The 25,327-nt window shown below is 40.4% G+C and overlaps 1 protein-coding gene across 1 annotated transcript; it reads right to left on the bottom strand.

The window, feature by feature from the left end:
• Positions 1-54: 54 nt before the first annotated feature.
• Positions 55-15,253, bottom strand: LOC135261051 (high-affinity choline transporter 1-like). Its single transcript, XM_064346907.1, has 9 exons — positions 14,552-15,253; positions 9,243-9,444; positions 8,803-8,916; positions 6,989-7,144; positions 6,222-6,370; positions 4,188-4,331; positions 3,126-3,279; positions 2,757-2,974; positions 55-2,607 (listed from the first exon to the last, which is right to left on the bottom strand). Exons 2-9 carry the CDS (start codon positions 9,424-9,426, stop codon positions 2,086-2,088), a joined length of 1,641 nt encoding a protein of 546 aa, XP_064202977.1. The 5' UTR covers positions 9,427-9,444; positions 14,552-15,253; the 3' UTR covers positions 55-2,085.
• Positions 15,254-25,327: the final 10,074 nt, after the last annotated feature.

Raw genomic sequence — 25,327 nt, 5'->3', positions numbered from 1 at the left:
GAGCCAGCCTGCTTTGTGTTGATCAGATTAAGGAAAAAATGATGTGTTCAACTTATTAGGAGCCTATTGATTCACATCAGTTTTTAATTTGATTAGTTTAAAAAAAATGTAACTTCTTTTTATGTGTTTGTTTGTAATATAGCACAATGAACACAACAGACCTGGGGTCAAATACAAATATGTATTTGTATTTGAAAATGTGTGTAAATGAAGTATTTTCAAATACATTTACACATGGAAATAAATACTTTATCAGCTGCAGCAGGGCTTAAGTAGGGCCACAGGCATGTGAGGCCAATCAGGTAATCAGCAGCTTGTTAAGGAGGAGCACTAAGCCACAGGTAGAGAGAGAGAGAAGCACAGATCACCAGCTGGGGGTTGGCTTAATCACCAGCACGTAACACCCCCATCCATGAAGACAATGGAGAAATTTGACCCAAAGATAATAAATGGAATACATGTATACCAAAACCATAGATACATTTTTACCAGTACAATTCTGAAACAAAGCATATACATTTTCCCATTGGTATATCTCAGGGCAACTCCATATCACAGGGCTACTCACACTCCAGACAGCCAGTGGGCAGGTTGTGCTCTAATAGAGACAAGGCTTGTCAGCTTGACACAGTGTCTGTACCTTCTTGCTGTGGGCTATAAACACAGGTATGGCAGTTAAATGTCTAAAATGTCTTTCAAAAACACAGTTATTGTCAAACAAGCCCTCGGAGGCAAAGGGAGGGGATCAACTGTCATGAACACACAACATAGGTATTTTTTCCTCCTTTGTTTACCCCCCTGGGTAAATATGACAGTATGGAATTCTGAAAGCATGGGCTTCACAGATGTATTTCTTGCACTTGCTGCACATTGTGTTTGTCCATACAATCCTTTTTTGGGGGACAGAAATGGCATCACTGCCTTTTACCTGAATGGTGTGTTTCTGGCCAGAAAACGTAAGTTTCTGTTTCTGGCTGGAAAACATTTCTTGAATTTTCTCACAAGAACTATAGTTGGGGGTGGGATGGCTAGATGGGTGGTGCATGATAGTTTTGTTTTTTAGTTAGAGCACGCGCACACATCAGAACAGGTTGCACCTGGGAAAGTTTTTTCCTGTTCTCCTGTATCAAATTGACCTCACAAACGTCATTTTTTTTTTTGATTGTTCATTTTCACTTTTTTTTTTTCATTCAGCCATGAATGGGATATGTCTTACTCTCAGGAACACAAATTCACCCGGCGTACGTACTTAAAACTGTAGGCTACAATTAAGTGAATATCACCCTGTTAGGGACATAATAGATCTGTATCTGTAAATACTGATGGTACATGCAATATCTTTATCATTTTTATGAGACTACATGTTCATTATCTCCGCCAGGCGCGAGCCTGGAGGGGATTATGCATTCGGTCGTGTGTGTGCGTGTGTTTGTGTATCTGTCCGCAGCTAATATTGCATACTACTGGGCCGACCAATGCAGGCCAAGGATCTGAATTCTCGAATATTTTGCAAATCGGTCAATGACAAGTAATTTATTTGAATTAATTTCCATCATTGTTGTCCATTAAAATACATTGAGTTCTAACTCCTCACATTGAATGAATGCTTTCAAAAGAATCAAGCATACTGGCATGATCACAGACTAATCTATCTAATAAAAGTTCTGCTCTCCTACTTTGGGCAAGCACAGAAAATGACATACCCTGTTTTCAGAAATGGAGGACATGTTTACAATACCATTGTCACCAAAAAATAATATCTTCTGACTTCAAAGTTAGAAACACTCACATAATATCAACCAGAGTATTTAAAAAATATCAGGAAGCAATATCACAATCAAATTAAATGAAAATTGCAACCTTTCTTCTGTTTACATGTAAAGAGTTTCCATGATTGTAGAAAATTAACCAGTTGAGCTAAGAATCATTCATTACATCAAAATGTATTATATACACAAGTTTCAGTGAAAACGCCAAAAGACAATGTGCCCTTTTAAGAGAAAAAAAGAAAACAGTCCAGACTTAGGGAAATACTAGAAAAGGAACAATTACCATACAAAAATTAATATCGCTTTAACATGGGATCTAACAAGTTGTGTCAAGTAGTTGATCTGAAGCAGCAGGCATGGTGTCATCAGCTTTTTCTTCAGCACCACTAGTTGCATTATAAATCCTGGACTGCACTGCATTCCAGCTCTTTGGCAGGAGGCCTTTTTCAAATAGCAGTGATGTCACATAAGAAATCAGAAGAATGGAGCAAAGGGAGATCAGCATTGCCAGTGTCCGACAGGGGAAGTGCTGGACATAGACCCCACTGATTAGCCTACAACCGGGGAAGTGGATGGCAGGGGGCAAGTGCAGCAGAGGTTCCCCGCTCAGCAGTCTCATCATCACTCCCAGGATGTAACCCCCCACAGCACCGTAACCGTTGGAGACAGGAAAGAAGAGAACGCAGACGAGCTGAGGCAAGACCAGGGTGTACATCACATCAGTACCCAAGACCCAGAAGGTCAGAACATTGTTCCCTAAGAAGGCCAGCCCCATTCCTACCAGCCCAACCACTGTCACTGAGATCTTGATCACCCACTGCAGCTCTCTGTTAGAAGCCTGAAACAGGAACACAATAAACACAAAAAAGAAAGTTTATGTGTTATGATGACACTACAATTTATATTAGAATTGACGTTAATTACAGGCTTAGTCTGCTGCTCATGTGGTTTTGTACAGATCACTTCTAGTAATTTCTAAGAGCTCACCTGCTTTCTAATTATGGTTTTGTAGATGTTTTTGGTAAATAAGGAAGCAGAGGCCAGGAGACAAGAGTCCATGGATGACATCACTGCTGCTGCTATAGCCCCGATCCCCAAGATGGAGACAAGGTTGGGTGTGAGGTACTGCAGAGCGATTGGAAGAATTTTACCAGCTTCACCACGGTCATAGGGGGATGGAGAACCATAACTGGTCATGTTCCAGTCTGGAAAAAAGGACAGTTTATTAGATAAATAATGCATAAACCTCTAGTACACGTATGGACAAAACCTCGCTCGTATTCTTGCTCGTATTCTCATACACACAAGTGTACTAGATAATAGGGTAATAGGGTAAGAAGGGAAAACACTTATCACCTGTTGATGCAGCCACTGCCCCAACAAGTATTGAGGGAATGCCAATGATGGATGAGAAACCAGCTGCAACAAAACATATGACCTGTGCGTCTTTGGACGATGCTGCAGAAAGAATTCTCTGATGCAAAATTTGAGAAGCCAGACCCCCTAGACTCTGAGGAAGAAACCAAATATAAAATTACTCAAAAAGTATATTTTCAACAGGGAGACAGTGCTACCCAGTCATAGTGAGAAAAAAATGAAGCTTTTAAATTCATAAAAAGGATTAACAAAGTGAATTTCCAAAGATTCTTCAAGTTGAGTTCTGTTAACAGGGGGTGAGGGGACAAGAAAGACACAATGTCTACACTGTGACAACCATTTTAAAAAGCAAGAGATGGACATAAATTTGATAGAGTTATGTGTGTGTGGGGCGGCGGGGCGCAATTATCTTAGCTTTGTCTGAAGGGAGGCTCACTGTCTCATACCAAACCCCCACTCTATAATAACATGTATAATTTAAGCAAAACAATCCAACCAGCAGCATTGGCATTGCACAATCAGCATATTCCCAATAACAAAAAAGCAACCTTTGTTCTTGCATATAAAACGCCTATTTTTATTGAGTGCTAAATTAAATCCCAAATCTCAGCAAACCCCATAGTACAGCTACAAACAGTTTATACTTTATTACAGCCACCAAACTTGTCTAGCTTGCATGCTGATAATGAGCAAATCCCAGCCTGTAACTTTATTCACCTAACACTCTTCCAAACCCCTCTCTCTCCAACTCCAATCTGCCGATGTGACACTGAACATTAAAGCTGCTGCTTTGTTCAGACAAGAATGTTCCCTTATCCATATGCGCATGAATGTGTTTCATTGTACATAATTGCCTAATATTGGTGGACGGCTTTTACAATTTTTGTGAACGAGAAATGGCGCTCCCCTGCATTCAAGAACAGTTAGAGCCCTATAAAAAATTTCTTTGCATCCAATAGGGGAAGATTGTGGATTTATTTATAGATCATGCATGCTTTACTCTTGTATAGCCTGCATGTCTTCTGACCTGTAAGAGCTTACCAAAACCAAAAAATCATCAAGCCACAGACCCAGATTCTCTGGTTCCAATGTTCCCACCCAAGGAGCTTGAAAGGTCCCATTGAATGCTGTGAGTGTGATATCAGTAGATGCTGGATTCACCATCAGGAATGGAACACACATCCACTGGTTAAACACAAAACCAGGTGTTATTGTGCTTTTCATGAGAATATAAGATTATGCACATACTACAGTGCCAAACTTATCGGAACGGTAGTGAAATTAATAATAGCAAAAATAGATATTTTTGCTGTACAGTTACCATACTTTGCATCGACAGACAGGCTCAGTTTACAGTTGAAGTCAGAAGTTTACATACACTTAGGTTGAAGTCATTAAAACTCATTTTTAACCACTCCACAGATTTCATGTTAGCAAACTATAGTGTTGGCAAGTCAGTTAGGACATCTACTTTGTGCATGACACAAGTAATTTTTTCAACAATTGTTTACAGACAGATTATTTCACTTTTAATTCACTGTATCATAATTCCAGTGGGTCAGAAGTTTACATATACTAAGTTGACTGTGCCTTTAAACAGCTTGGAAAATTCCAGAAAATGATGTCATGGCTTTAGAAACTTCTGATAGGCTTATTGACATTATTTGAGTCAATTGGAGGTGTACCTGTGGATGTATTTTAAGGCCTACCTTCAAACTCAGTGCCTGTTTGCTTGACATCATGGGAAAATCTAAAGAAATCAGCCAAAACCTCATAAAGAAAATTGTGGACCTCCACAAGTCTGGTTCATCCTTGGGAGCAATATCCAAACGCCTGAAGGTACCATTTTCATCTGTACAAACAATACGCAAGTATAAGCACCTTGGGGCCACGCAGCCGTCATACCGCTCAGGAAGGAGACGCGTCCTGTCTCCTAGAGATGAATGTGCTTTGGTACGAAAAGTGCAAATCAATCCCAGAACAACAGCAAAAGACCCTGTGAAGATGCTGGAGGGAACAGGTACAAAAGTATCTATATCCACAGTAAAACGAGTCCTATATCGACATAACCTGAAAGGCTGCTCAGCAACGAAGAAGCCACTACTCCAAAACCGCCATAAAAAAGCCAGACTACAGTTTGCAACTGCACATGGGGACAAAGATCTTACTTTTTAGAGAGATGTCCTCTGGTCTGATGAAACAAAAATTGAACTGTTTGGCCATAATGACCATCGTTATGTCTGGAGGAAAAAGGGTGAGGCTTGCAAACCGAAGAACACCATCCCAACCGTGAAGCACGGGGGTGGCAGCATCATGTTGTGGCAGTGCTTTGCTGCAGGAGGGACGGTGCACTTCATAAAATAGATGGCATCATGAGGAAGGAAAATTATGTGGATATATTGAAGCAACATCTCAAGACATCAGCCAGGAAGTTAAAGCTTGGTTGCAAATGGTTCTTCCAAATGGACAATGACCCAAAGCATACTTCCAAAGTTGTGGCAAAATGGCTTAAGGACAACAAAGTCAAGGTGTTGGAGTGGCCATCGTCCTGACCTCAATCCAATCGAAAATTTGTGGGCAGAACTGAAAAGGCGTGCCCGAGCAAGGAGGGGTACACACCTGACTCAGTTACACCAGTTCTGTCAGGAGGATTGGGCCAAAATTCCAGAAACCTATTGTGAGAAGCTTGTGGAAGGCTACCCGAAACGTTTGACCCAAGTTAAACAATTTAAAGGCAATGCTACAAAATACTAACAGAGTGTATGTGAACTTCTGACCCCCTGGGAATGTGATGAAAGAAATAAAAGCTGAAATAATTAATTATTCTCTTCTATTATTCTGACATTTCAAATTCTTAAAATAAGGTCGTGATCCTAACTGACCTAAGACAGGGAATGTTTACTAGGATTAAATGTCAGGAATTGTGAGAAACTGAGTTTAAATGGATTTGGCTAAGGTGTATGTAAACTTTCGACTTCAGCTGTATATACAACAATACTGACAGCCTGCATTGCAAGTTAGCTAAAGCTAATTCCACTTTGACTAGTAAATATTTCCTGAAAGGTTGCTGCTTACCAAACTAAGAAAGATGAACACCAGCTGTATGACATCAGTGTACGCCACAGAGAACATTCCCCCGAGAAGCGTATAGATTATCGCCACAGCAGCTGAGATGCAGATTGAGTAGAACGATGATATATCCAGAATGATGCCCATAGTTCCTCCTGGAATAAAGCCAGTGAGAATCATGACAAGATTGATACAAATTTCAACACATCCTTTGGACAGTTGCTATTGCACTCACACTTTAGCATTTGTTTCAAATGGTGTGTATTATGGTGGTAGTGTGCTAGAGGCAGTGTTTATTTTGTGCTGGAGAAAGAAAGACTGGGATTTTGACTGTCCTGGCTACGGGATCTCAGAGCTCAGGATAACCACCTCTTTGTAATGTGAATATTTAAATATGTACAAGCCAGCACACCTTTATATATACACAATGTGAGACCTACACAGCCTACTTTTTAAACGCAATCCATTTATACAGTTGGAGTTGCCAACAGTTAAGTGCTACACCTCTGGTAGATGTATAAAACACTGTATGTGTATACAATAATGCAATAGCATGCTGTCCATAATAAGGAGATGGAGCATCAGTTAGTGCTGCTTCTACAGCATTGCAGCAGGTTCATGATCATGTGTACCAATCAAATATGTATTTAATAGCATGACAGAAGATGACCTTTATTTGAGGAGCATATAGCCAGTATAGACAGTAAATTTCCAAGAACAGGGTTGGGAAGTCCTGATATACACCATGTGAACAGTCAGTGCTGGAACTTTACCTAAACTTGCCATGATACATGCTACCCACATCACGTCAGCAATCAGTGCAGGAATCAGAAGAGCGCAGGTCAGAGTGTGCCCGTATTTCAGCTGGAAGGGATCCATCATAGTTACATACTTCTTATCCCTCATGTGCTTGGCAAAGAAAATACCAGCTGGAAAAAAGGAGAAAGAGGCCAGATGTACTAAATGAATGGGGTTTCATACCCACAACATCACCCGCAAATGCATATTAGCATGTGAGGACATTACAAAAGCAGACAATGAGATTTGACTGTAACAGAGAAGTGTGAATGATTTGTACACTTACCGAAAAATATTTATCTAAAATATTTTAAATTGTAATGAAGGAGTTTAATTGGATACAGTTGTTTGAAGTAATGTCCAAAGAAGTATCAACTTTCAACCTCTTTAATAATTTTTTCTTGATTAGTGAGCATGGTAATCACATATGTAATTACATGGCAAGTAATTACAGTTGATTGCAGTATGCATTCATTTTATGGAAAGAAGGCATGTTATGACATTTTTCCAGTGTACCATACTGACATGGGTTTAACTGGGTATCAATTAATTGTACAACTCCTGCTGGTCCTAAAAGACGTATTTGCATGGACCAGCAGGGGTGTTTACATCAGATTATGCATGATTCACCAATGATATAAAAGACATCCACTCACAAAAGTGAAGACTGGGAAATTTGTAATATTTAGTGTGGACTATCTACTTTTTAAAAATTCTGTGAATGCAATTACTGCAACACAGATAATGGCCACTTTTAAGGGAACATAGAATTCAATCAAACCCTCCAGATTAATCGGACACTGAATCTTTACAAGGACTACCCTTACTTATCATATTTAGATACAAAGACCAGAAGTAAGAGGTTCATACCAATATGTTGCTCATTTCTAGTATGCTAAAGTCATCTATGTGTAGCTACACTGTTTTCCCATAGTTTGATATAATTTGCAACTGAGAACAGGAAATAATAATATTAATAATAGGATTCCATAGCTTCGCTGTTTGGACCCCTAATAAAAAACAAACAAAAACAAGAGGATTCCAGCAGCAAAGCTGCTTGGACCTCTAATTAATCTTTAATTAACAATACATTAATTCATGTATTATTTTAAAAATAATAATAATAATTATTATTATTATAATTCATAATTGAGCCAAATACGAAAACTGTTAGTTCCCTGCTCTCCCCAACCACATCCTTTCATTTTGTTCTGATTTCTGAACAGATGTCAGAGTGAGGAAAGCAGTATATTCTAAATGATGCATTAACTTAATCCATTATCCTTGTCTTCCATTGCAGCGGTAGACTATGGAAATTCTAAATTTAAATTAAAGGGAATGAAAAGAGGTAATTTGACCTGTAAAGGGGTTCAAGGCTTCAAAAGGAGTTAGTTTCAAAATGGGGGAGAAAAAACTAGAAGCCTTTACATTGAAGTGCATTTTAATACAGCATGATGATGACTGAAGCAATTTAGTTCATGCATGACACACTGCCACCATGAGCGACTTACACAGATTTGCATATGGTTAACATGTTCAATGGTACAATGGAAGCACCTCAACTGGGAAGTGAACTCAACCTTTGAGTTGCAGGCCTAACCATAATACTATACTTCTTTCATCATTTAAAAAAAAAAAACATTTGAATATCATTTAAATATGATGTACATTTCTTGTAAGTAGCCAATACAGGCATTCATGTATGCATAATTGCACAATACACCCCACAGTATATATAAAAAATTATCATAAAAACATAGAAACTCATAAAAATAAAACACACACTTACCTACTAAAAAGTTTACTATGTATTGCACAGGCATTAAACCCCAAACCAAGCCTTTTGTAGGGTTGTAGACAGCAGCAGCAGTCCCGAGAATATAGCCTCCTCCAACCCATGTAGCTGTAAGTACACACACAAACATGTATGCACACACCTGGTTGACAGTCTCATAAAAGCAGCCATTTATATTTACATATTTACAGTAACCTAAAAAAAAAATAAAAAAAAACAGTGCAGCATCAAAAATCGTATTTGTATTATTCATTATTCTCATGACAAATTCAGAAATATGACACTGGAGCTACAATTTTTGAAACCACCACTTTTGAAAGCACCATTTACACCTCTGTCCTAAAATTCTGTTAGCTACATTACCTGTTTTTCCATAATCCTTTTTTAATTCAATGTTATTCTTTTCTGCAAAGTGAGAGAGTCAAGACACTCACCTGTCATTGTGAAAATTCCCACAATGGTATTTAGATTTCGCCCAGCGACCAGGGTGACTTCTGTCCCTGTCCCAGTGCTTTTCTTCTCCTCTTGCTTGGACTTTCGAGATGCCCATATTCCAGTTGCCAGAATGATCATATAAAACACAGCTACAGCTATCAGCCCTGGGATGTTTGCAGCCATTGTCTTCCTCTCCTGCAGCTGAAAAAATGTTGAGTTACACTGAGTGACATTTGGGCTAATTTGCAACAAGCTGCTAAATTAATGTGGATATTGTATGCTTTGGTTATTAGGTGAAAATGAACTTAAATGTAAATTTTGCCTGAATTTAATAGGTGACAATATGAAGATAATTGCATTAAGATCATCTAACAGAATAGTTAACTTTCTTGATTATTCCAGTATTTGTGTATGTTTTAGATTGGCACAAGAAATATTTCTTAAATATTCTAAATTTCTTCTGAAACATTATGAATAGTTAGTTATTAATAAATGCGACTTGGCAGTATATTGTATCTTATATCTATTAGTTCTAATCTGCGTGCTTAATATACTTAATATTAGTAATAATATATTACTTAATATTAGGCTACCATAACCATTTAATAAATTACCTGACTTGCCAGTTTTAAATGCAGGTTTATGACCTTGCTAGCAAGCTGTTATACCTGGCTAAGATTAGCAAAACAATTAAAGAATGAGTAAGAGCAGCACATTAGTAGCTAATATGAGACAGGTATGAAGGTATGAAATTAACAGCGCAAGGTTAATGCAATGGCATCAAAGGGGGGAACTACAGTTTGGTTATCCCTCCTGCACCCTAATGGTATGGGCACTGGCAGCCACAGAACCATAATAAAGCAAATATCCACAATTTATTAAATCACACCAATTTAATATGGGCCACAAACAGGCCGCAAATTTGAGGTCAGCGCCTGCGACAGACTCATTTCTGGCAGCAACACCAGCCATTCCTTTATCAGCGCTCAGGGTAATAAATGGTGGTAAACTAAAGGGAGCCTCACAACCTCCCAATCACTCATTACACAGTAACCCACATCATATATATATATATATATATATATATATATATATATATATACATACACACTCATCGGCCACTTCATTAGATACACCTGTTCAATTGCAAACTGCACCCGTTAAAATATCTATGCAAATATCTAATCAGCCAATCACGTGGCAGCAACTCAATGCATTTAGGCATGTAGACATGGTCAAGACGATCTGCTGAAGTTCAAACCAAGCATCAGAATGGGGAAGAAAGGTGATTTAAGTGACTTTGAACGTGGCATGGTTGTTGGTGCCAGACAGGCTGGTTTGAGTATTTCAGAAATTGCTGATCTACTGGGATTTTCACGCACAAACATCTCTAGGGTTTACAGAGAATGGTCCGAAAAAGAAAAAATATCCAGTGAGCGGCAGTTCTCTGGGCGAAAATGCCTGGTTGATGACAGAGGTCAGAGGAGAATGGCCAGACTGGTTCGAGCTGATAGAAAGGCAACAGTAACTCAAATAACCACTCGTTACAACCGAGGTATGCAGAAGAGCATCTCTGAACGCACACCACATCAAACCTTGAAGCAGATGGGCTACAGCAGCAGAAGACCACACCAGGTGCCACTCCTGTCACCTAATGAAGTGGCCGGTGAGAGAGAGAGAGAGAGAGTGTGTGTGTGTGTGTGTGTGTGTGTGTGTGTGTGTGTGTGTGTGTGTGTGTGTGTGTGTGTGTGTGTGTGTGTGTGTGTGTGTGTGTGTGTGTGTGTGTGTGTGTGTGTGTGTGTACATAGGAGTGTAGCACAGTGGGTAAGGAACTGGGCTTGTAACCGAAAGGTCGCTGGTTCGATTCCCGGGTAGGACACTGCCGTTGTACCCTTGAGCAAGGTACTTAACCGAAATTGCTTCAGTATATATCCAGCTGTACAAATGGATACAATGTAAAAATGCTATGTAAAAGTTGGGTAAGTCGCTGTGAATAAGAGCGTCTGCTAAATGCCTGTAATGTAATGTAATGTACTGTGTACTCTAATGCGGATACGGGCCAAAATAGTATCCGCTGATAAACCATGTTGATCAATTTGATCTGCTAAGGATAGCATTGTATCTCAGAACCCACCGATGTCTTCCATATTGTCCGCACAATCCAACAAAAATCCATCTCGACTCTAGAGCATGGATGGTTTATCTGACCACCCCAAGCTCTCTTTAGTACAGTAGTATTTCTGGTGCTGTTGCTTTGGTTTGAATCTGTGAGATAACCACGCCCCAATCATTTGAATATAACAGATGGAAATAAAAAGAGTTGGGAAATAAATTTGTCATTCGGAAATAAAAGTCCCCTGAAATAAATAAATGTGGAATTATGAAATAAAAGTCCCCCAAAATAAATAAAAGTAGTCCTTTGAAAAATGTCATTTATAAATAAAAACCTATTTATTTATTTATTGAATTATATTGACTCATTTATATATTTTTATACAATGGCTTGTCTGAATACTCGATTCTGATTGGTCCAAAGGGTGTGTATTATTTCTCAGTAAAGGGACACCTCAGGCCTTTTAACATGCATCCTACAAAATCCAGCATTCCAAAGCAGTTAAAACAGCAACATTATTCTTTCGGTTTTCAATTGTTGTTATGTCCCCTCCCCTTTTCAGTGTCCAATTTTGCAATTGAAGGCAATTTTGAATCACGGTTCCAGTTACTGGCTTCATTTAGGAATGCCAACAGTCCGGCAAAATACGGAATCGTCCCTTATTATGACAGTAGAATAGGCGTTCCGTATTTAAGTCATGACTACGGGATGCATTTTCATCCGTATCTTTGTAAAGGATTACGTTTGTAGTAGGCTGTTATGAATACAATTCAATAGTTAGCTAGCTAGCTAGCTAGCCAAGATAACAAGCATGCTGTGAGACCATTCTGACCTAAAACCCAGAATTTTAATATTGGCTAGGTGGCAAGTGATGGCGAAACTATCATAAAGCTAACTGGCATTCAAACCCGGTTTCAGAGCCATTCAAACTCGGCTTCGCCTCGCCGCATCACCAGCCCTGTCGTACATTATTTTCCAATAATGGGACAGAATGTCATGGTTTATTCCTTACATATTTACATTTATGTATATATTTATGTATTTATTGCCTCATTTATTTATTTCAGGATTTATTTCATAGCCATATTTATTTATTTATTTATTTATTTATTTAATATTGACTTAAATGGCCTTCCATAGTTGGCTAGGTCAGGCCTATTTTCAACTCTATCCAACAAAAATCCATCTCGACTCTAGAGCATGGATGGTTTATCTGACCACCCCAAGCTCTCTTTAGTACAGTAGTATTATGTATAGCAGACGTTTGCTTATCTGAACAGCAATAGGTTTCCTTTTTTTGTTGCCATTTCCCCCCCAATTTAGTCGTTATACCAATTCCCTGTGTGGACCAGCCACAGTCCTGGTCGATGCACTATCCTCTGTCGGACTGGGGAGGGTGTAGACCAGTGTTTCTCAACCCTGGGAAACAGGGAAACATCTAAAACATACAGGGCAGTGGGTCCCCAGGACCAGGGTTGAGAAACTACCACATGCCTCCTCCGATGCATGTAGAGTTGCCAGCCGCTTCTTTTCACCCGAGGAGTTTCACTGGGAGAGCGTAATGTGCGCGTAAGTTCACGTTATCTCCCCTGGATCCCCTCCCCGCTGGACAGGTGCCCCGACCAACCAGTAGGAGTCGCTAATGCAGCGATCAGGACTCATACCCTCACCGGCTTCCCACCCGTGAACACTGCCAACTGTGTTCGTAGGAACGTCTGACCAACTCGGAAGTACCACTGCTGAGGATTGAACCCAGGTCTCTGTGGTGGTAGATGAGTGCCGTGATAGGTTTACTTTTAAGTCAATCATGTTACAGAACGAATTAAACAAGACTGTAACCTTTCAAATGAGCCCTCATTGGAGTCAGTGGGTCCAGCTATTCCCAAGTAATCTAACTGCAGTCTGCCAGCGTCCTGAACTTCCTGCTGATAGCCAGTGAATACAGGCTGCTGAAAAGCCAGCTAGTTCTCCTAACAACTTACCATTCTGCTATAAAGTGTATTTATAATTATGGCAAATTGGAGAAAACTGCTTTAAGCTTGAAAAGCATATCACAATTAAAAAGGCTTCATTTTCACATTTATAAAGTGGAGGTTTGCTCAAAGATGGACCCAATGGAGAGCATTTAAATGCACTGAAAAAGCTCATTTTGTGTCCTCCTTTTTATTTCTTCTTAGCACAACATTCCGTAAGCCGCTCGTCCAACAGGTTTTCAGCAAGATTTGCCCAGTTTGGCTAGTAGTTCACCTAGTTGCTTGTGCTTTTTGTGCAAATAGCTCAGATATTTTTTATAGATGTTTAAGATGTTTAAATTTTGATATGTAGTCTTGATGGCACACAAATGATGCAATAAGCTCTCTGCTGTGTTTTGTCACAATGTTGTAAGGCTTTATTTAAGAGTAATACACCCAGGTGAAAATTGCCTTTATAAATGCTTTGGGAGAAAGGCTTAATTTAGTTGCAAGTTGGCTAGTTTGCCAAGTAGTCTACTCTGTAGTGAAGCAGCTAGTTAACTCTCATATAGGTGTTAAATGCACCAGATTACAAAATCACATTCCTCTAGCACTGCCTGAAAATCCATTGTTTCATCTGATTGGGTTTTCTTGTTTTCATTATGTTTAAAGTCAAAACTGAAAAATATGCAACTTGAAATCAGTTCATCAATCATTGAAAGTCGATGTGAGACATTTCAATCTGTTTCCCAGCCTATTCACTGCTGATTACACTCAGTTAAAATTTAAAAAAATCTGTGCAGAATTATTTGGACCTCTAGGACTAAAATAGTTCCTGCGTGTGTAATTCCAAATTACCAGTACAGAATGACAGAATGGTATTGGTGCCACTTTCACGAACTACCTATAGAAACCCAAACACATCAATTGACATTACCTCTTCAACCTCTCAGTCTCAATCTGTTGCAGCTTCTCATCCATAAATTCAGGTTAAGGAAGTTTTTAAAAATAACAAATTAAATAAAGTTTGCTTGAATTAGATTGAATTACAGAAGTACCATGTACTTCTTAATTTCTTATTCAACTGCACGAAAATGATGTCAAACATAAACTATTATTTTCTTATGTTTGTCTGAGTATGTTTGCACACACCTCAGTATGAGTATGTTTTTATATTATGGTTTTAGAAGTGTCCAAATACAATTAAATTAATCAACAGGCCAAATAATTAACTATACATTACCTTGTATGGAAATCCTGTAACTGCCTTTTACCACTTCCTACGGTGTGGATCAGTGATTGGATTTTGAACAGCAATTTCTAACCTTTCAGTCTCTCCTCTGTATCTGTCTTCACCTGTATCTGTCTTCACCTTCACCTCCTTTTATCTGAATATCTGCAGCTTTTTTAGCCTCTGGTCAAATACCTGTCTAATAAGACTGAACTTGTACTTACCCATTTTCCTGGGGAGACTTTTGTCTATTTATCAGGAGCAAGATGAACTCAACCTGCTCAGCCTGAATGCCTGCCTGGTTAGATGGACACCTTATCTACCCATTCATCCCAAAGGGGAACACTGGCTATTGTCATAAAAGGTCACAGCACCCCTACATGGAGTCAGGCATCCTCAGGACACTGTCTGGTCAGGGTAATGTGCTCGGAACCCAGTAGCCAGGTCAAGGGTGTAACATTAGTTTGAATATTTGTGGGTTCAGATTAATTGACCTCGAGAACTGCAACCCTCTACGAGGGTCTGGAGGCATGACCCCAGAAGAAATGTGAGCAGCTGTGAAATGAACATTTCTGGTGAATTCCAAGATTACTTGATCAGTATGGCTGGATGTTTGACATGGAAAATACTGACTGAAATTGTAATGCAGTCCTGGCAAAGTTGTTGAAGTTGGAGTTGGAGTTTTAAAAAATATTAATTCATTAAATTAATTAATAGATATCATGCACAGAAGTGGGAAATTATTGAAAAAAAAAAATCAATGGGCAGTTGGTGACTGCTATACATTTGGCGAGTCATTCAGTTCATTTGAGTCATTCAGTATATTTCATTCATTTGAGTTATTCAGTACATTCAGCACAATCAGTTCATCATGTTCTTTTGAGTCTATCAAACTCTGAACGAATTGAAGGACACAAAAATGTAAGACCAGTCTGACGGGCTTCTGCTCCAGCAGTAGTACACGAGTGATTTCTTGTGATTTATTTACTGTCATAAATAGTATCTGCAATGCCTACAGTGCAAATACTAAAAAATACCATAGGCATATGCCAGTTGCTTCCGTTTTGATAATTTATTGTCTTTAGTCTTTAGTGACGATAGTAATGCAGTGGTTAAAGGAAGAGAACCCAACTAGATCATGCAAGGTAATTCTCAAACTGGTTCAGTGAAAAACTTCTCAGAAATAATTCACCTACTCTCCTTTGTAGGTGAATTTCTACATAGCATATACTGTATTTAGGCTTTCTAATGAATGCTAGCTTATAGGTATGGAATCCATTGGGAAATGCATACTGAAACCATACACTTTCATTTAGATGAATGAGGAATTGCCAGATGTCTCTTTCTCATTCTTCCCTGAAAATTGCAACTGGTTTTCCTGCTTCTTTGGAGGGCATGTCTGAAGATTTTCCTCACACAAAACATGCAAACACAGCAATTGAGGAGCCAGTGGAGTGGAGATCCCAACTACTTTTCAAATTATTCAAATTGACCCCTTGTCCCTAGTTCAGACCTCGGATGATTTGTTATCCAACAGGGTGGTCATGTGATGTGTCCATGGACAGGTGCACCCAATGGTTTCCTAAATGCCACAACATTGTCAGAAAAATAATAAAATGTTTGACAGGGGCTAAAATTAGGGTTCAGCTAGGGTTAGGGTTAAAAAACCCTAAGTAAGTCTGTGGGTTGAGGAGAGTTTATGGTTGTGTTCAGCAGCTTAAAAAAAGGCTAGTACAAGGGATTTTTTATTTTGGATGAGGCAAAATGTTTCTCTAGTAGCATGTGTACCTACAGTATAACCATAAAAAGATGTATGATATATGCATATTTTTTCAGGGAGAACATTTTTTTTTTTTTATGACCTCAACATATAATTTAGCATTTGTATTATGTACAGTAGAAAATTGACCTGACTGTCAATCCCAGAAAATAAGAAATGTGAGAAACAAAGAATATCACTGATAAATTGCAATAAAGCATGAATAATAAAAGAACTATAAAATGATAATACAAGTATCAACAATTAGGTAAAAGCCATAGTAAATAGAAACAAGACAATTCCTGCAGAAATTGTGAAGTGTGGTTGCTGCCAATGTAAAGTCAACTTTGTGCTGAATTTATACCTTATGTAAACATTCTTAGATGAGCATTCAGTATTACTACTTTGGAAGAAGACAACATGTTTCAGGTTTCGTATGCTGTTCTAGGCAGTTGCTAAGGTGTTTGAGGCGAATGCCAGGGTGTTGCTAGGTGGTTGCTATGGAGTTCTAGGCAGTTGCAATGGTGTTCTATTACATTACATTACATTACAGGCATTTAGCAGACGCTCTTATCCAGAGCGACTTACACAACTTTTTTTTTTACACAACACAGCATTTTACATTGTATCCATTTATACAGCTGGATATATACTGAAGCAATTACGGTTAAGTACCTTGCTCAAGGGTACAACGGCAGTGTCCTTACCCGAACCTGCGACCTTTCGGTTACAAGCCCAGTTCCTTACCCATTGTGCTACACTCCGTCTATGAGGTTGCGATGGTGTTATAGGTGGTTGCTAGGGTGTGGTATGCAGTTGCTAGGGTGTTCTAGGAGGTTGCTACAGCTAGGGGTAGGGTCAGGGTTAGAGGTAGGGTTAGGATAAAGGTTATAGCTAGGATAAGGTTTAGGGTAACAGGTAGGGTTACGGTTAAGAATAGGGAAACAGCAAGGCTTAGGGATAGTGTTAAGGTTGGGGATACAGCTAAGGCTTGCAATAGGGTAAGGGTTAAGGTTACAGCTAGGGTTAGGGATAAGGTTACAGCTAGGGTTAAGGTTAGAGTTAGGGTTACAGCAAGGGTTAGGGTTAAGTTCACAGCTACCATTAAGGTTAGAGGTAGAGTGTGGGTTACAGCTAGGGTTAGGTTTATGGTAACAGATAGGGTTAGGGTTAGAGTTACAGCTACGATTAGGGTTACGGTGAGGGTTAGGGTTACAGCAAGGGTTAGAGCTAGTGTTAGGATTACAGCTAGGATTAGGTTCACAGCTCGGGTTAGGGTTAGAGTAAGAGTTAGGGTGAGGGTTAGGGTTAGGGTTACAGCAAGGGTTAGGGTTAAGTTCACAGCTACCGTTAAGGTTAGGGTTAGAGTTAGGGTTACAGCTTGGGTTAGGGTTACAAGAAGGGTTAGAGCTAGGGTTAGGGTTACAGGTAGGGTTAGAGTTAGAGGTAGAGTGTGGGTTACAGCTAGGGTTAGGCTTATGGAAACAGATAGGGTTAGGGTTAGAGTTACAGCTACGATTAGGGTTACAGTGAGGGTTAGGGTTACAGCAAGGGTTAGAGCTAGTGTTAGGATTACAGCTAGGATTAGGTTCACAGCTCGGGTTAGGGTTAGAGTAAGAGTTAGGGTGAGGGTTAGGGTTAGGGTTACAGCTAGGGTCAGGGGTAGGTTTACAGCTAGGGTTTAGGATAGGATTAGAACTAGGGTTAGGGTTAGAGTTAGGGTTAGGGTTAGGGTTAGGGTTAGGCGAGATTGCGCTGCTACTTTCCGTTGTCCCTGGACAACATACTCGACCAGTCCACATCCATGCTACCATGTACACGATTTTATGTTTTAACGAGAGGGTGATTATGGTGAGCACAATAGGAATCATGAGCCGCGAGATTGCGTCGGCCACGTTCCAGATGTCCAAATAGTTCCCCCAACGAACGCACGAGCCGGCGAAAGACCGATCGAACGAACGAGCGGCCGGGCGATTGCACGAACGCATGGTCAATCTGGCAACCAGACGAACGCTCTCAAAAGCCCGGACCGACGAACGAACGAACGGACAATCGAACAGCCGAGCAATCGAATGGAAGTAGGCGAATGGCCGAAAGCACAGACAACCGATCGACCGAACAGGCGGGCAATTGGACGGGTGAATGGCCGAGCATGCGACCAGACAAACCGACCCAAAGACACGAACTGATGGACGAAAGGACGAACGGCAGACCTGACGATAAGGCACCCGACTGGACACTCCGCTCCACCAGTCAACCTCTATGCTACCATATATATATTTTTATAACTCCGTTAAATATTATGGTTTGATTAACCATTTAACGGGAGGATGAACATAGGGAGAATAAAGAGAATGAGCTGCGAGATTGCCTGTCTGGGCATCATACTCACCCGTTCAACCTCCATGCTACAGTTTAAGCAGTTGGAGGGCGAGCGGGTAAAAATGTTTTTTTCTATTAACTTTATAAAATAGATTTTATAAACAGTTTTTATTTGCTAAATTACTGATAAATACTTCGTTAAATATTATGGTTTAATTGTCCATGTTCATCCTCCCGTTAAATGGATAGAGTAAACAGCGAATGATTACCGCGAGATTGCGCCGGTCATTCTCAATGCCTGACTGGGCATTGTACTCACATGTTCAATCTCCATACTACAGTCTAAGGAGTTGGAGGGCGAGCGGGCAGGGGGTTTATTTTGACTATTCAAACAGTTTTTTAAGCTTAAATTATTGATTTGTTATATTATGTATAAGGTTAGGGTTAGGGTAAAGGTAAGGGTTAGGGCCAGGGTTAGGGCCAGGGTAGGGTTAGGGTTGGAGTTAGGGTTAAGGTTAGGGTTATGGCTAGGGTTAGGACTAGGGTAGGGTTAGGGCTAGGGTTAGGGTTAGAGCAAGGGTTAGGGTTAGAGCTAGGGTTAGGGCTAGGGCTAGGGTTAGGGCTAGGGCTAGGGCTAGGGTTAGGGTTAGGGTTAGAGCTAGAGTTAGGGTTAGGCCTTGGGCTTGTGTAAGGGTTAGGGTTAGGGCTTGGGTTAGGGCTAGAGTTAGGGTTAAGGCATAGGTTAGGGTTAGGGTTAGGGTCAGGGTTAGAGCTAGGGTTAGGGTTAGGGCTAGGGTTAGAGCAAGGGTTAGGGTTAAGGTTAGGGTTAGAGCTAGGGTTAGGGTTAGGGTTAGGGTTAGAGCTAGGGTTAGGGTTAGGCCTAGGGCTTGTGTAAGGGTTAGGGTTAGGGCTTGGGTTAGGGTTAGGGCTAGGGTTAGGTCTAGGGTTAGGGTTAAGGCAAGGGTTAGGGTCAGGGTTAGAGCTAGGGTTAGGGTAGTTAGGGTTGGGTTAGGCTCAGGGTTAGGTTAGGGTTAGGCTTAGCGGTAGTTAGGGTTAGGGTTAGGGCTTAGGTTAGGGTTAGGGTTAGAGTTAGGGCTAGTGTTAGGTTTAGTGTTTGGGCTAGGGTTAGGGTTAGGGTTAGGGCTAGGGTTAGGGTTAGGGTTAGAGCTAGGGTTAGGGTTGGTGTTAGGCACAGGTAGGGTTAGGGTTAGGGTTATGTACTAGTGGTTAGGTTAGGGTTAGGGTTAGGGTAGGCGTTACTGTACTAGCTGTGGTTAGGGTTAGGGTTAGGGTAGGGTTAGGGTTAGGTTAGGGTTGGCTAGGGTTAGGTTAGGCAAGGGTTAGGGTTATGTATAGGTGTCAGGGTTAGGGTTAGGGTGTATAGGGTTACGTTAGAGCTGGTTAGGGTTAGGGTTAGGGTTGGGTAGGGTTCGGTTAGAGCTAGGGTTAGGGTTAGGGTTAGGGTAGGGTTAGGCTAGGGTTAGGTTTTAGGGTTTAGGTTGTTAGGCTAGGGTTAGGGTTAGGGTTAGAGCATAGGGTTAGAGTTAGACTAGGTTAGGGTTAGGTTAGGGTTAGGGCTTGGGTTAGGGTTAGGGTTAGGCTAAGGTTAGGGTTTGGGTTAGAGCTAGGGTTAGGGCTAGGGGAGGGTTAGGGTTAGAGCTAGGGTTAGGGCTATAGGGTTAGGGTTAGACAGGGTTAGGGTTAGGTTATGATAGCGGTTAGGGTTAGGGTTAGAGCTAGGGTTAGGGTTAGGGTTAGAGCTAGGTAGTTAGGGTTAGAGCTAGGGTTAGGGTTAGGGTTAGGGTTAGGGTTAGAGCTAGGGTTAGGGCTAGAGTTAGGGTTAGGGTTAGACACATGGTTATGGTTAGGGTTACTGTACTAGCCTGTAGTTAGGGTTAGGGTTAGGATTAGGGCTAGGGCTAGGGTTACTGTACTAGCCTGTGGTTAGGGTTAGGGTTAGGGTTAGGGTTAGGGTTAGGGGTTAGGTTAGTTAGTGTTAGGTAGGTGGTTAGTGTTAGTGTTAGGGTTAGGGTTAGGGTTAGGGTTAGGGTTAGGCACAGGGTTAGGGTTAGGGTTACTGTACTAGCCTATAGTTAGGGTTAGGGTTAGGGCTTGGGTTAGGGTTAGGGTTAGAGCTAGGGTTAGGGTTAGGGTTAGAGCTAGGGTTAGGGCTAGGGTTAGGGTTAGGGTTAGGGTTAGAGCTAGGGTTAGGGCTAAAGTTAGGGTTAGGGTTAGGCACAGGGTTATGGTTAGGGTTACTGTATTAGCCTGTAGTTAGGGTTAGGGTTAGGGCTTGGGTTAGGGTTAGGGTTAGAGCTAAGGTTAGGGTTAGGGTAAGAGCTAGGGTTAGGGCTAGGGTTAGGGTTAGGGTTAGAGCTAGGGTTAGGGCTAGAGTTAGGGTTAGGGTTAGACACATGGTTATGGTTAGAGTTACTGTACTAGCCTGTAGTTAGGGTTAGGGTTAGGATTAGGGCTAGGGCTAGGGTTACTGTACTAGCCTGTGGTTAGGGTTAGTGTTAGTGTTAGTGTTAGTGTTAGTGTTAGTGTTAGTGTTAGGGTTACTGTACTAGCCTATAGTTAGGGTTAGGGTTAGGGTTAGGGTTAGGGTTAGGGTTAGGGTTAGGTTAGGGTTAGGGTTAGGTTAGGGTTAGGGTTAGGGTTAGGTTAGGGTTAGGGTTAGGGTTAGGGTTAGGGTTAGGGTTAGGGTTAGGGTTAGGGTTGGGTTCGGGTTCGGGTTCGGGTTCGGGTTCGGGTTCGGGTTGGGTCGGTTCGGGTTCGGGTTCGGGTCGGGTTCGGGTTCGGTTCGGGTTCGGGTTCGGGTTCGGGTTCGGGTTCGGGTTCGGGGGTTGCGGGTTGGGTTCGGTTCGGGTCGGGTTCGGGTGGGTTGGTTGGGTTGGGTTAGGGTTCGGGTTAGGGTTAGGGTTAGGGTTGGGTTAGGGTTGGGTTCGGGTTCGGGTTGGGTTGGGTTCGGGTTCGGGGTTGGTGTACGGGTTCGGGTTCGGGTTCGGGTTCGGGTTCGGGTTCGGGTTAGGGTTAGGGTTAGGGTTAGGGTTAGGGCTATGGTTAGGTTTAGGGTTAGACCAAGGGTTAGGCTTAGGTTTAGTGTTACAACCAGGTTTAGGGTTAGTGTTAGGGTTAGAGCTAGGGTTAGGGTTAGGGTTACAGCAAGGATTAGGGTTAGGGTTACAGATAGGGTTTGGGTTAGGGTTAGTGTTACAGCTAGGTTTTGGGGTACTGCTAGGGTTAAGGTTAGGGTTACATCAAGGGTTAGGGTTACAGATTGGTTTAGGGTTAGGGTTACAGCTGGAGATGCATGCAGGGGGTGTGGGTCCGAGGGGGTATGGACAGGAGGAGTGACCGAGGGTTGAGACCTAGACAGTGGGAATTTCAATCTCAATATAAATAAATAAATAAATAAATAAATAAATAAACAAATAAATATAAAATTTCTGTTGAGACAGGAGACGGCAAAATGGGTGGCAGTGAGTTATTTTGGGATTCCACAATGCACGCCATTCTAGATGTGTTTTCCTATTCGTGTTCAATTTTAATAGGTGACACACCCAAAAGGCAGAAACATGCTCACATGCCTGTAGTGTGGGTTTGTTTTCTAAGACTTTTACACATATCACAGTTTGCTTTTACAGTTTGTCTTGGGCTCAGTCTGAAAATATTCAGAATCCTCTTCCATCATTCCATCAAGCTTTTTGGGCTTCCATTTGCTTTTATGCTATGGCAAATTTAAAAATGAAAGCTCTCTCACAAAGTGCACAGTGTATTATAACATTTACTCAGGGAAGTTCATATGAATAGTAGCAGGTCTCAGAAACTTCGTGTCATTTGAACTTTATACCATTTCTGCTTGGTCTTATGGTATGTGTGGTTACACGCATGTGGAAGTATGGGTTTTCTTCATTCTTTAATTGTTTTTACATTTCTTCTTATTAAAGAGTGTACTGATCAAGAATATATTTAAATGTATGTGATTATGGGATGATCTCTGAAGAACAATAGGTATTCTGTGTTATGTCTAAGAATTTGTAATTAAGGAAAGACAGTGGTCTCCTTGTACACTGATGCATACTACCTAGAGAATCTTTGAACCCCAGTTGCAGGAGGGAAATTGTAAACATTTACTTAGTGGAATTTTGTAAGTAACTTCTGTTGGGAAACAGTCTTGTGCAGAAGACCTTTGCGTTGTAAGAGAAGAGAAAGGATACTGATCTAGGAAGAACTGATTTGCTATATCTAGTAAATGTATAGATTATATTCTATTAAAATGAATGAATGAAAATCAAAGTAATCACGGTAACAGTAATGATATAAACAGTTTGTTAGAACATGGTGGTGTGTATATGAGTCAATATTTCAGTTGGATTACAGCACGTAGTGAATGCATGTAAAGTGCATGTACTTTGAAACTGGAAGATGGAACAATTGTTAACCATGAGGACAAATACTTGTTATTCAAGTCATGCATATACATTTCTCTGTAAGTGTGTGTAGTGAAATATCTGTCATTGATTAAAATGGAAGATTATATAATAGTTATTGTTAAACTAACTTATGAAACATATGTTTGACCTAGGCTGGGATTGGTTATTTTAAAGGGAAGATACATCAGGGTAGGAGGAGATCTGGTTGTATAAAAAGGATGTAAAAACATAATGTGAAGAAGCTCTCTATGTATATTTATGGTACTAGAGACCTCCCGTAGGCCTACGTACAAGAAAAGGATTATTGATTAAAGAGAATAAAAAGGTTATTAGAAGAAATCATAAGTTCTAGTCTTTATTCTTGCATCACCGACTCACCCACCGAACCTAAGAAGGGGTTTTCCTCCACACGCACCAAAGAAAATAGTTCTGAACAAAAAAATACAAACGTTACATTTCTAAAGAATAATACAGTAAAATACACATGTGCAACCTCTGGGGGCATCATATCACTGTACAAGCTGTTCTGAAGTGTTAAACCTATGAACTTGCCACAGGGTCTGCTGTTTTTTGTTTTCACATTAAATACAACAACCACTTTAGACCCAAGAAACGAGGTGAGGAGAGTTAACTGTAGTCAACTGCTTTAATTGATCGATCAAGTGCTGAGTAACAATAGAAACAGCAGGCCCGGTGGCTCTGGATGAATCTGGAGCATTTCAGAGAACTGCATATATCCTTAAAGAAGGGGTGCACAACAATGGCCAATCCATTTCAAGAGTTTGAGCCAGATTCTGCTCTTAATTACTCTATTAGCTCATATCTTGATATGACATTTGTATTAGCACCATCGACAGCCGCAGACTGCAAGCGTATCCTAAAGATTTTACTGTGCTCCAGTACAGGAGTGAACCAGCATACAGTAGTTAGTAAAGCTGTCAGAAATCTAAAACAGGTGATTGGTTGAAACAAAAAACAGCACACAGATCAGCCCTCCAGGAGCAGTTATGCATCCCTTCATTCATGTGTTTGAACACAACCAAAAACGTGTGGCACAGTGCCTTCATTGTGATGAATGATTACAGTGTACCTCCCTCTAGTGATCATCTATATATTTACAGACTGTCACAGTGTACACTTCAGCTATCCAGGGGCAGTGGAACATTAGCACAGCCAGATTTCTTTCTTTCTTTTTTAAATCATTTATTAATTTCATAATATTAATATTGTCAAGCATTTTTCCAAAAGAGCCATTGCCTTCTAGCGAATCACATCAAGTTTTACATGTAAAGGAATGTGGGCTCCCACACAGCTGTAGCAGCTGCTGTATTGCATACAGACATATACACTAATTTTCATCAACTTAAATGTGTGTGCAGCAACAGCATGAATATAAGATTCTCTGAATGACTGGGAGCATAGGTGGGAAATAAATGTTCTAATTTCATTTTTACATGTGAATTCCATGTGCAGTTTTCAAAAATGTGCAAGTAATCAAAAACATTATGGTTAATCAAATTTCTGACAATTCAGGAAAAAAAGAACAATTTAGAAGAACAGACTTACAGATTTACTTTCCAAATTTTTGTCAATTAAAATGCTGTGTTAAAAAAAAGTTGATTTTGTTCACATAAATGTTAACAATCACTCTTACGGTGCAATATTTTCATAATCTGATAAACTGATTATGTTCCGTTAATAGACCAGATACATGGTTACTCTGACTCACAGATGCCTCCTGATGAGTCAGGCGCCTTAGGAGAAATGGTCTGACCACACTTCCCACATTCATCTACAACTTACAGATGTGAATTGCACATGCTGGCATGTCATCCAATAAAAGTTTTCTAGCCATCACTTCTATTCAGTCAAAGATTTGTAATTCCATTAGGAAGTAAAAAGTGTCAGTTACATTCTTTATCCTCACCTATTTTATGATGACTTACCATTTATACAGAACTGCTGTGTATAGACTGCAAAAGTAGAACCCAAGGGTCCCTGAAGATTAGAATCATATATAGGAAATCCATGGCCCTCATTCTCTGAACAGCGCAAGACATATACTACTGCTGAACTAAAGACCACTGGGCCATGCACCAACTACTACATACTATCACAATGCAGAACATTTGAACTTAAATATGCCCTCATCGATATGGTAACTGAACTTGCAATGGCTTGAAGCTGTGATTTTCCAATCTTATTTTACCCTAATTACATTTTATGTAATAAAAAGTACAGCTCAACTCAGTGATTAAACTGTTACAGAAG

This window comes from Anguilla rostrata, chromosome 8 (genome assembly GCF_018555375.3).
Source record: "Anguilla rostrata isolate EN2019 chromosome 8, ASM1855537v3, whole genome shotgun sequence".
In the NCBI taxonomy this organism is placed as follows: domain Eukaryota; kingdom Metazoa; phylum Chordata; class Actinopteri; order Anguilliformes; family Anguillidae; genus Anguilla; species Anguilla rostrata.
This window is presented reverse-complemented; position numbering and strand designations above follow the sequence as displayed.

Excerpts from the sequence above, each read along its gene's own strand:
- LOC135261051 (XM_064346907.1), bottom strand. The coding sequence starts at position 9,426 with ATGGCTGCAAACATCCCAGGGCTGATAGCTGTAGCTGTGTTTTATATG. Across the intron at positions 7,145-8,802 it reads CATAGTAAACTTTTTAGTAG|CTGGTATTTTCTTTGCCAAG; the intron begins GTAAGTGTGTGT and ends CCTTTTTTCCAG. Across the intron at positions 4,332-6,221 it reads TGTTCATCTTTCTTAGTTTG|TGGATGTGTGTTCCATTCCT; the intron begins GTAAGCAGCAAC and ends GTGTTTAACCAG.